We start from the raw sequence: 13266 nt of genomic DNA on the forward strand, positions 1-13266 counted from the left end.
CATGCGTGGATGTTATTTGGAATATCGATTTTGAAAAAAAATCAATTTCGGGTGTTTCGATAATGTCGTAAATTTGGGGCTTCCGAACATTTGGTTTTTTTTTTATTTTCATTTTCAGAAAACGTTATAGGTTGTGAACTTTGCATAAAAAATCAGTTTTATATATCGACATTTCATATATATCAAAAACTAGTTTCATATATCCTTTTCATTTCATATAGTAGGGCGAATCTCGTTGAAATTTATATATATGTATATATATATATGTATTAAAACTAAAGCATACTTATTCTTATTTCTTTTTACCTTGTTAAAAATTCAAGAAAAGGAAGAATTGAAGTCTTATGGTACTTAGATGAAAAAGAAAATTCAAAGTGTTCTAGTATGTTTTACCCTTACGTAATGGAAAAAAATGGTTGAGTTGGAAAAAGAAAATATTAAGTTATCATTAGGGAGATGAGAAATGAATGATTTGTTCTCATTTTGATTTTTGATATGCTTGAGCATAGGTTGATTTATTTGTTAACTTGACTATTTACTCTCTCTTTTTTGTTCAAGTAACTATTTATTTATTCGTTATTACTTTTTCAATGTTAAAATTTGACACACATATATGCGATAAAGGTTTAGTGTTTTAATATTTCTAAGTATTTGAATTTTTTTAAATCGTTTGTGCATAGATGGCATTCTTTTTTTAACATATTTGAGATTTTAAATTCTTAAACATGCTACTTGATTTTGTATTCACATCATTGTATTGTCTTCATTAATGGATGCTAAGTATCTTATGTTTCACTTGACTTTATCAATTGATACTTTGTTTAGTTACTTTTCTATAGTTTCATAAAACACCTGGCTGCTTTTAGTTCTCTTTTCTTTATATTTGGTTTAGAGTCACTGGTATTCATTCAGTTTTTATATTTGGTTCTCATATTGGTAAAGTTTTAAGCTGCCATTTAATGTATCCAAGTAATATTTGGTTGTGATATCAATAAAGTTTTACATATTTGATGGCTAAACTGAAAAAATATTTGCTGCTAGTCTGATCATGGTTCATCTATTGTAGGCGGAATTAATATTTGGTGCAACTTAATACATATCTGACCATTGACATCTGGTTTGCTGCCTGTGTTTTGGCGGAACTATTGTTTGGGTAGGTACATGTTAAAATTTGAACTTTTTTCCCTTATTTATATGCATTTTCCCAAATTAGTTAACAAAATTCATATTTCTGACTGCAGTCTCTGTTTGCTGGTGAGAGTGGAGTAGACAAAGTTGAGTTAAATATTAAGGTATGTTTTAGTTCATAACTTAAATCAGTAATAGTTTTATCATGATGCAAGCGACCACATAGCTCAGATGCAAGCGACCACAGTTGAGGTTCAAAGGAAATATGAAGAACTTCAGCAGCAACTTAAAGCTGAGGCGGAAGCGAGGGAAGCGGAGGCTGCAGCGAGGGAAGCAGAGCAGAGCAAAGCAGAAAGTACAACAAACTCCAACAGCAGCTTCAGAATATGATGAAGATGTTTCAGCAGTCGCAACATCCGCCGTTATAGTGTATTGTATAAAAATTTTTATCATTTTAAGTTTTAACATTTTTGTGAAAATAATATAAATTATATTTGATTTATTGATATTTATATTATTTTATTCATTTAATTTGAAATATTATATAAATTTATTGCTTTTGGCTGGTTTAGATTTGCTTGCTTTTGATTTGTTGCTACAGGAGGGCCCAAAATATGAAAAATTATAATTTAAAAAAATTCCAAAATTAATGGCGTTTTTCGAAAAAGCACCGTTAAAAGTCGCCAAACACTAGCGGCGGTTGTGAGAAAAGCGCCGCTAAAAGTCAAAATCTATTACGGAGTTTTTAGGAAAAAGCGCCGCTAAAAGTTAGGATCTATAGCGGCAATTGTGGGATAAGCACCGCTAAAGAACATGACCTTTAGCGGCGTTTTTGAGATAAGCGCCGCTAAAAAACATGAGCTTTAGCGGTGTTTGTGGGATAAGCGCCGCTAAAGAACATGAGCTTTAACGGCGTTTGTGGAATAAACGCCACTAAAGAACATGAGCTTTAGCGGCGTTTGTGGGATAAGCGCTGCTAAAGAGCATGACCTTTAGCGGCGTTTGTGGGATAAGCGCCGCTAAAGAACATGACCTTTAGCAGCGTTTGTGGAATAAGTGCCTCAAAACTTAGCGACATTGTAAATAGCGGCGTTTTTTGTGGCGCTTACTTTTAGTGGCGCAAAAAAGTGCCGCTAAAAGCAAAAAAAAAAACGCCGCTAAAGACCTGTTTTGGTGTAGTGATTATACATTGAATTGCATTATATTCTCTTTATTGAAAAAATAGATAAATTTATTCTTTTGTAAAAATCCTACCATTAAATGGTTATTTTGATGTCTAACATGCAAGGTAAAATATAAAATTTAGTCCTCAACCTTTACTCCTTTATTCAATTTAGCCTCTATTCTTTTATTTTGTTGAGGCAGTTCTACAAGTTCCTTATGCATGCATCATGGCCACTACGGGCACCACTGCGACGAGCAAGAACAGCTTCTCATATTTGGACTTAGCAATGTTTTTGAACAAAAACTATCGGTTGATATTTTGGTCGTTAGTTTGGAAGTGTGGCAACCTATCTATGAAGATCGAGCCATTTGAAGCAGCATATCTTAAGGATTTGTAACACCTCTTACCCATGTTTATCGCTGAAACAAGGTAAGAAGTATTATCAAACATGAAATACATTTTTACCATACAATCTGAGTTTTTTTTTAGAAAATCTTTTGACATAATTCCTTTCTAGAAACGTTCAATTCCTCCTGCAAATTTTCGAAACACAATTTCAAACAAATTCGATATTTCAACCAATACAGTTATATATTTAAACACAGTTAAATCATTCACAACATTCTAGGTAACCTTGTTAATAATTTAAAGAAAAAACAACCTATCAATTAATATACACTAACATTTTTAACCAAATAATAATTAATATATATTTTACATATCACTTTACATTAAGTCATTTATACATGCCATACTTCAAAAGTATTGGTTACAAAATACCAAAAGATGTAGATAGTGTGGATGATGTTCCGACTCTGTCCAATTTCCGAGCTGATTGATATAACTATAAAACAAGGGAAAATAAAGAGGATTAAGCATATAGCTTAGTAAGTATGTATGTAATTGATAAATAAATTTCTAGCATGATACCATAGATAATATAATTTTTATCACACATAAATCTATTATTTATTCAATTTCCAGCAAACTGTTTTTCTGCATCACAGTCACTAAATTATTTCTATCCGGAGCTACAGAAGTTAAAATTAAGATCCGTAAATTTTCCCTGAAACTAGACTCATATAGCTTATTACCATAAAAGTTTCATAATTTTTGGTTCAGCCAATTAGTACAGTTTATTATCTAAAGTTTCCCCATTTCACTGCTTGAAATTTCTGACCTCTCTTCACTAAAAGTCAGTTATATCTTAGTACAGAATTCAAATGATGTTCCCACTTATTTGTTTTAAAAATATACTCAATAATAAATTTAATCATGTAAATTACAAAACATAATTATTTTTTTACAATTTTTAGTGATTTTCCAAATTCAGAACAGAGGATTTCGAAATCATTCAGACCTTGTCTCACTAAAATTCCAATATCTCAGAATATATAACTCCTTTGGCCATTATTTCTCTTTTATGTGAAAGTAGACTCATTAAGCTTTAATTACATGTCTTAGTCAAGCACTAAATCAATTTCTATAAGTTTTGGTGATTTTTTTAACTAACATCACTGCCACTGTCCAAATCTATTCTGTTTCGAATTCACTTATTCACATAACACTATAACCATTTATTTTGTAAGCACAATACAAAACTTCATCACTCTAGTTACTCTTTCGCAACTTATCACATTTCACTCACATATTCATATTTTTTTACCATACTCATATCACTTTGAACATGTCGGTATAATAGCAAACATTCGGTGGTTTGCACATAGTACCACTCATTTAACTATTATCATGCAATACACGTAGTAGCCTTCACATAGTACTACACACGTGATCAAGATTTTCGGTTCACGTAGTAGCCTACACATAGTACTACACACGTGACCAAGGCCTTCCGGTTCACATAGTAGCCTGCACTTAGTACTACACATGTGACCGTTATTTATCTATACACGTAGTAGCCTGCACTTAGTACTACACACGTGTTCGCAGACATTTTATTCAAGCCTTTCTTATTCCGGCAGTTCCACTGAGATTCCTACCAATCAATGATTTATAATTTATCCGTAACAATTCATACTCTCAATATTTCCATCCAAACCCATAAAAAATTTAATAATTCAATTCAAACCACTTCAATCATTACTCGCAATTGATATATCCACAATCCAAGTTAATTTTTTTTACAATTCAACTATCAATACCAATTTCTAAGTGTTATATACTATTTCATATTCAACCATTTCGCATATATTATAACAAAATATATAAAAATAATAATTATAACAATGTATTAATTACATACAACTTACCTCAGTCTTTTCCCTTATCGAGGCTGTTTCCACAATCTTTTCTTTTCTTTTCTTTTCCCTTATCGAGGCTGTTTCCATGTCTCGCTTGATCTATAATAGCAAATTTAACTTGTTTAATATTCACATTTTTCAAAACTGTCCTCGACTCAACTTTAGCAAAACTACAATTTTGTCCCTAAACTTTTACATATTTACATTTTTGTCCCAAAGTTCGGAAATTAAATTTCATTCCTTATTCTTATGTTTTACAACATGATGAACACTTTTTCCTTCTATGGAAACATCAAATTCTCACTCTAACTCTTACTTAAGAACATTAAATATTTTTATCGATTATGTTATTTTGCTCGGTTTCACTTAAAATCGGCTAGCAAAAGTTGTTTAACATAAAATCTAGCTTCATATTCTTCAATAAAACATCAAAATACATACATTTCACACATGGGTAATTTTTCAAATTCCAACCCTAGCTCAAAATAACAGTAGAAATAGATAAACCAAGCTTCGGGAATCTCAAAAATGCGAAGAACATTAAAAACGGGGCTAGAATGCACTTACTATGAGCTTGAAGGAGTAAAGAAATCCTAGCCATGGCTTCTTTCAATTTTTGATAGCAACAAAGATGATGAACCCCATTTTTACATCTTTTTCCCATTTTAATTCTATTTATTTACTAAATGACTAAAATGCCCGTACTTAAAAAAAATTCTATTTCACTTATTTCATGTCCATTTTTGTCTATCACTAACTAATAGTCTAATTACTACATAAGGACCCCTAATTTGTAATTCCATAACAATTAAACACCTTTAACATATGGAACTCAACTTTTGCACTTTAGACAATTTAGTAATTTTTACTAATTTGAGTGCTCAAACGTCAAAATTTTCGAACGAAATTTTAACGAAATCTTTCCTTGATGTTGTAGACCATAAAAATATAATAATAAAATTTTTCTCAACAGATTTGTGGTCCCAAAACCACTGTTCCGATTAGGCCCTAAATCGGGTTGTTACAACTCTCCCCCTTGAAGGATTTTCGTCCCCGAAAATCTTACCAGAAAAGAGGTTTGGGTACAATTTCCTCATGGCTTCTTCTGGTTCCCAAGTGGCCTCTTCAACTCCGTGTTTTTTCCGTAACACTTTCACTAATGGTATACTTTTATTTCTCAACTGTTTAACTTCCCGAGCCAAAATTTTTATAGGTTCCTTATCATAAGGCATATCCGATCAAATTTCAACTTCTGTTGGGGAAATTACATGTGTAGGATCAGAACGATAGCATCGTAACATCGACACATGGAATACATTATGTATCTTCTCCAACTCTATTGGTAAGGCTAACCGATAGGCTACAGGTCCAATCCTTTCAGTGACTTCATACGGCCCAATAAAACGCGGACTCAATTTACCGTTTCGACCAAATCTCAAAATCTTCTTCCACGGAGATACTTTCAAAAATACTTTATCCCCCACTTGAAACTCAATTTCTTTTCTCTTTAAATCCGCATATGACTTTTCTCGGTCTGAAGTAGCTTTCAAACAATCACGGATTACTTTTACTTTTTTCTTTAGTTTCTTTCACCAAGTCAACCCCGTGAATTTGTTTCTCACTGAGCTCAGTCCAATACAAAAGGGTTCTACACTTATGTCCATATAATGCTTCATACGGTGCCATTCGTATACTCGACTGATAACTATTGTTGTAAGAAAATTCAACCAATGGTAGATATTTCTCCCAACTGCCTTCAAATTCTAAGACACAACATCAGAGCATGTCTTCCAGAACTTGAATTACTCTTTCAGATTGTCTATCAATTTGCGGATGAAATGTAGTACTAAAGTTCAATTTTGTACCCAAGGCTTCTTGCAACTTTTTCCAAAACCTCGAAGTGAACCTCAGATCTCTATCCGAAATAATAGACTTAGGCACCCTGTGCAACCTCACAATTTCAGCAACATATAACTCCGCCAACTTGTCAAGTGAGTAATCAATACGTACCAGTATAAAATGGGCTGATTTTGTCAATCTATCAACGATTACCCAAATAGCATCTTTCTTTCTAGGAGTCAGAGGCAAACCCGCCACAAAATCCATCGTGATTCTGTCCCATTTCCACTCAGGAATCAGTACTGGTTGAAATAAACCCGAAGGTACTTGATGCTCAGCTTTCACTTGTTGGAAAATTAAACACTTTGATACAAATTTCGAAATATCCTTTTTCATGCCCAGCCACCAATACAATTTCTTCAAATCATTATACATTTCTGTATTACGTGGATGAACTGATAAATCACCACTGTGTGCCTCATGTAAAATTGTCTGAATCAACTCATCATTTCTCGGTACAAATATCCTATTCCGGAACATCAGACAATCATCTGATCTAATTCGAAAATCTGAGTCCCCACCTGATTCACACTGAAATCTCTTGGCTTGTAATTCACCATCATTCTTTTGAGCTTCACAAATTTGCAGCAAAAATAACGGTCTAGCTTTCAACTCAGCCAAAATTGAACCAACCTCAGACATAGCTAAACTAGCATTCATAGTTCTCAAACAAACAAAGATTTTCTGCTCAAAACATCAGCAACTACATTCACTTTTCCGGGGTGATAATCAATCACTAGCTCATAGTCTTTTATCAATTCGAGCCATCTTCGTTGTCGCAAATTCAAATCCTTTTGATTCATCAGATACTTCAAACTTTTATGATCAGTAAAGATTTGGCATTTCTCACTATACAAATAATGACGCCAAATTTTCAAAGCAAAGACGATAGCAGCTAATTCCAAGTCGTACGTAGGATAATTCTTCTCGTGTGGCTTCAGCTGTCTCGAAGCATAAGCTATTACTCTACCCTCTTGCATTAGTACACACCCAATACCATTTAACGATGCATCACTATAAATTATAAACTCTTTTCCTGTTTTAGGCTGCACCAACACCAGCGCCTCAGTCAATAATGCCTTCAATTTCTCAAAATTTAGTTGATATTTATCAGTCCATTCGAACTTGACATTCTTTTGCAATAACTTAGTCATAGGAGAAGCAATCATCAAGAATTCTTTAACAAAACGTCTATAATATCCAGCTAAGCCCAGAAAACTTCTAACTTTGGATACATTCTTTGGCGGCTCCCAATTAACAATTGTCGAAATTTTACTCGGATCAACCCAAATACCATCACTTGAAACTATGTGTCCCAAGAATCCGACTTCATGAAGCCAAAACTCACTTTTACTAAATTTAGTAAACAATTTCTTCTCTCTCAAAATCTGCAACACAGTTCTCAAATGCTCGGCGTGCTCGGATTCATCTCGGGAATAGATTAAAATATCATCTATAAACAGCACCACGAACTTATCCAAATACGGTCGGAAAATTCGATTCATTAAATCCATAGAAATAGCCGGAGCACTAGTTAAACCGAAAGGCATCACAAGAAATTCATAATGTCCATACCTCGTTCTGAAAGCAGTTTTTGGCACATCTGACTCTTTAACTCTCAGTTGATGGTAGCCATATCTCAGATTGATCTTTAAAAACACTGTTACGCCTTTTAATTGGTCAAACAAATCATCAATTCTCGGCAACGGGTACTTGTTCCTTATAGTCACTTTGTTGAGTTGACGATAATGAATACAAAATCTCACAGAACCGTCTTTCTTTTTCACAAATAACACAGGAGCACCCCAGGGAGAAAAACTTAGTCTCACAAATCCTTTATCTATCAACTCTTGCAACTGATCTTTTAATTCTCTCAATTCAGTTGGAGCCATTCTATACGGAGCAATAGAGATCAGTGCAGTACCAGGTATTAGATCAATAGCAAATTCAACTTCCCTGATCGAAGCTAACCCAGGCAATTCCTCTGGAAATACATCTGGAAACTCACAGACTACTGGTACTGATTCAAGCTTCGACTCCGATATCTTAGTATTTATCACATAAGCGAGATAAGCTTCACACCCTTTTCTCATGTATTTTTGAGCCGACATATGCGAAATCACCATAGGCAATTTACTTGATTCATCTATTTTAACCCGAAGAATTTCACCATTTTCACACTTCAATTCAAGGATTTTTTGTCTACAATTTACCTTGGCATCATGCAACATCAACCAATCCATCCTTAGAATAACATCAAACTCATCAAATGGTAACAACATCAGATTAGCTGAGAAACAATGACCTTGAATCCTCAAAGGACGATTCTCGCTAACCTTATCGACTAACACATATTTGCCTAAAAGATTTGACACTTTAACAACAAATTTAGTATTTTCAATAGGCAAATTCTTATTAGATACTAAATTCACACATACATAAGAATGAGTAGACCCAGGATCAATCAATGCAATAACTTCAATATCATAGAGAAAGAATGTACCTGTAATCACATCAGGAGATGATGCTTCCTCACGAGTACGTATAGCATAAGCTCGAGCAAGTGTTCGATGTTCTGATCTCACAGTTGTATCTTTCATTACACTTTTACCGCTAGCTCTGCTTCCGATATTTCTCGGTGGGCTACCTATGTTAACAGTATCACCCGATCTAACATTTTGAAATTTTTCTTCTTCAACTTTCTCAGGGCAATATTTAATGTAGTGTTGTCGAGAACCACACTTGAAACAAGCTCAGCTAAGTAACTAGCACTCACCAGGATGTTGCCTACCACAATGCTGACACTCGGGTGTATTAGGCTTCACACTCCCCACACTTGCTACTGAAATAGCTTGAGCTTTAGGACCCGAATATGATTTTCCCCGGTCTCGGCGTGAATATCCAGCTGAAGTTGTCAATCAAGGATTCATCTCTTTAGACTTTTTTGACTGATTTTGAAATGATTTACTCATTGGCCTCTTTCTTGCATCTCGAGCCTCAACCACAGCTTTTCTCTTCTCTTTATTCAATTCTTCAGCCTTACAAGCTCGATCAACCAGTACCAAAAATTTCTTCAGTTCCAACATCCCAACAAACATTCTGATATCTTCATTTAACCCGTCTTCAAATCTTTTACACATAATAGCTTCTGTAGGTACACACTTTTGAGCATATTTACTCAGTCTAACAAACTCTCTTTCATACTCTGCCACAAACATTCGACCCTACTTCAACTCGATAAATTCCTTACATTTTTTATCGATGAATTGTTGGCTTATGTATTTTTTTCTGAATTCCTTCTGGAAGAAATCTCATGTAACCCTTTCTTTCAGAACCATAGATAATAATGTTTTCCACCAACGATATGCTGAATCTTTTAGTAATGATATAGCACATTTTAGACATTCTTTAGGAGTACATGATACTTCATCAAATACCCGGATAGAGTTTTCAAGCCAAAATTCTGCCTTTTCGGGATCATCACCTATATTAGCCCTGAAATCTTTCGCCCATTGTTTTCAGATTTTATCAACTGGGGGTTTACTTGGTTTTACCAATTCAACACCTTGTGAAACTATAGGTACCGGTTGGGGAATAAGAGGGGCGGAGGAGGTTGTGCATTCAGATTTGCTCGAATAAATTCGGTGTACCAATTGTTCATAATATGAAGAAAGGCTTCTCGAGCCTCATCCTAACTTTGTGTTTCATGTCTACTTTCCTCAGGCGCGGTCCCTTGCGTAGGAGCCGGCACATTGCTTCCTACATCATCTGCTACAGCTCAGTCATGATCCATTTACTATATAAAAACACAATTTTAAATTGTCAAAAATCATCACATTATCACAATATATTTATGGCATGTATACATAGACTTTCACACACATTGTGCTAATCCGAGAATCGGCTAAACCGTAGCTCTGATACCACTAAAATGAAACACCTCTTACCAATGTTCATCGCTGAAACAAGGTAAGAAGTATTATCAAACATGAAATACATTTTTATCATACAATTTGAGTTTTTTTTTTAGAAAATTATTTGACATAATTCCTTTCTATAAACGTTCAATTCCTCCTGCAAATTTTTGAAACACAATTTCAAACAAATTCGATATTTCAACCAATACAGTTATATATTTAAACACGTTAAATCATTCACAACATTCTAGGTAACCTTGTTAATAATTTAAAGAAAAACAACCTATCAATTAATATACACTAACATTTTTAACCAAATAATAATTAATATATATTTTACATATCACTTTACATTAAGTCATTTATACATGCCATACTTCAAAAGTATTAGTTACAAAATACCAAAAGATGTAGATAGTGTGGATGATGTTCCGACTCTGTCCAATTTTCGAGCTGATTGATATAACTATAAAACAAGGGAAAATAAAGAGGATTAAGCATATAGCTTAGTAAGTATGTATGAAATTGATAAATAAATTTCTAGCATGATACCATAGATAATATAATTTTTATCACACATAAATCTATTATTTATTCAATTTCCAGCAAACTATTTTTCTGCATCACAGTCACTAAATTATTTCTATCCGGAGCTAAAGAAGTCCAAATTAAGATCCGTAAATTTTCCCTGAAACTAGACTCATATAACTTATTACCATAAAATTTTCATAATTTTTGGTTCAGCCAATTAGTACAGTTTATTCTCTAAAGTTTCCCCGTTTCACTGCTTGAAATTTCTGACCTCTCTTCACTAAAAGTCAATTATATCTTAGTACAGAATTCAAATGATGTTCCCACTTATTTGTTTTAAAAATAGACTCAATAATAAATTTAATCATGTAAATTACAAAACATAATTATTTTTTTACAATTTTTAGTGATTTTCCAAATTCAGAACAGAGGATTTCGAAATCATTCAGACCTTGTCTCACTAAAATTCCAATATCTCAGAATATATAACTCCTTTGGCCATTATTTCTCTTTTATGTGAAAGTAGACTCATTAAGATTTAATTCAATGTCTTAGTCAAGCATAAATCAATTTCTATAAGTTTTGGTGATTTTTTTAACTAACATCACTGCCGCTGTCCAAATCTGTTCTGTTTCGAATTCACTTATTCACATAACACTATAACCATTTATTTTGTAAGCACTATACATAACTTCATCACTCTAGTTACTCTTTCGCAACTTATCACATTTCAATCACATATTCATATTTGTTTACCATACTCATATCACTTTGAACATGTCGGTATAATAGCAAACATTCGGTGGTTTGCACATAGTACCACTCATTTAACTATTATCATGCAATACACGTAGTAGCCTTCACATAGTACTACACACGTGATCAAGCTTTTCGGTTCACGTAGTAGCCTACACATAGTACTACACACGTGACAAAGGCCTTCCGGTTCACATAGTAGCCTGCACTTAGTACAACACATGTGACCGTTATTTATCGATACACGTAATAGCCTGCACTTAGTACTACACACGTGTTCGCAGACATTTTATACAAGCCTTTCTTATTCCGACAGTTCCACAGAGATTCCTACCAATCAATGATTTATAATTTATCCGTAACAATTCATACTCTCAATATTTCCATCCAAACCCATAAAAAATTTAATAATTCAATTCAAACCACTTCAATCATTACTCGCAATTGATATATCCACAATCCAAGTTAATTTTTTTTACAATTCAACTATCAATACCAAATTTCTAAGTGTTATATACTATTTCATATCCAACCATTTCGCATATATTATAAAAAAATATATAAAAATAATAATTTTAACAATGTATTAATTACATACAACTTACCTCAGTGCAAAATATAGGGAATTTTGCAATTCAATCCACAATCTTTTCTTTTGCCTTATCGAGGTTGTTTCCATGTCTCTCTTCATCTATAATAGCAAATTTAGCTTGTTTATTATTCACATTTATCAAAACAGTCCTCGACTCAACTTTAGCAAAATTACAATTTTGTCCCTAAACTTTTACATATTTACATTTTTGTCCCAAAGTTCGGAAATTAAATTTCATTCCTTATTCTTATGTTTTACAACATGCTGAACACTTTTTCCTTCTATGGAAACATCAAATTCTCACTCTAACTCTTACTTATGAACATTAAATATTTTTACTGATTCTGTTATTTTGCTCGGTTTCACTTAAAATCGGCTAGCAAAAGTTGTTTAACATAAAATCTAGCTTCATATTCTTCAATAAAACATCAAAATACATACATTTCACACATGGGTAATTTTTCAAATTTCAACCCTAGCTCAAAATAACAGTAGAAATAGATAAACCGAGCTACGGGAATCTCAAAAATGCAAAGAACATTAAAAACGGGGTTAGAATGCACTTACTATGAGCTTGAAGGAGTAAAGAAACCCTAGCTATGGCTTCTTTCAATTTTTGATAGCAACAAAGATGATGAACCCCATTTTTACATCTTTTTCCCATTTTAATTCTATTTATTTACTAAATGACTAAAATGCCCATACTTAAAAAAAATTCTATTTCACTTATTTCATGTCCATTTTTGCCTATCACTAACTAATGGTCTAATTACTACATAAGGCCCCTAATTTGTAATTCCATAACAATTAAACACCTTTAACATATGAAAATCAACTTTTGCACTTTTGACAATTTAGTCCTTTTTTCTAATTTGAGTGCTCAAACGTCAAAATTTTCGAACGAAATTTTCATGAAATATTTCCGTGAAGTTGTAGACCATAAAAATATAATAATAAAATTTTCTTCAACGGATTTGTAGTCCCGAAACCACTATTCTGATTATGCCCTAAATCAGG

General features: G+C 33.1%; 1 protein-coding gene across 1 annotated transcript; it reads right to left on the reverse strand.

Moving 5' to 3' along the window:
• Positions 1–1403: 1403 nt before the first annotated feature.
• LOC128033986 (uncharacterized) lies at positions 1404–7113 on the reverse strand. Its single transcript, XM_052622489.1, has 4 exons — positions 6840–7113; positions 6565–6695; positions 4564–4653; positions 1404–1505 (listed from the first exon to the last, which is right to left on the reverse strand). The coding sequence occupies exons 1-4, from the start codon at positions 7111–7113 to the stop codon at positions 1404–1406; spliced, it is 597 nt and encodes a 198-aa protein (XP_052478449.1).
• Positions 7114–13266: the final 6153 nt, after the last annotated feature.

Source organism: Gossypium raimondii, chromosome 10 (genome assembly GCF_025698545.1).
Source record: "Gossypium raimondii isolate GPD5lz chromosome 10, ASM2569854v1, whole genome shotgun sequence".
In the NCBI taxonomy this organism is placed as follows: Eukaryota; Viridiplantae; Streptophyta; class Magnoliopsida; order Malvales; family Malvaceae; genus Gossypium; species Gossypium raimondii.

Bases quoted from the DNA above. Each gene is read 5' to 3' on its own strand.
- LOC128033986 (XM_052622489.1), bottom strand. From the start codon at position 7,113: ATGAATGCTAGTTTAGCTATGTCTGAGGTTGGTTCAATTTTGGCTGAG. The intron at 6,696-6,839 runs GTAATACAGAAA...TATTTCAACCAG, and splicing joins TGATTTATCAGTTCATCCAC to TACTGATTCCTGAGTGGAAA. The intron at 1,506-4,563 runs GTAAGTTGTATG...CATATTCTGAAG, and splicing joins CGATAAGGGAAAAGACTGAG to CTGCTGTTGGAGTTTGTTGT.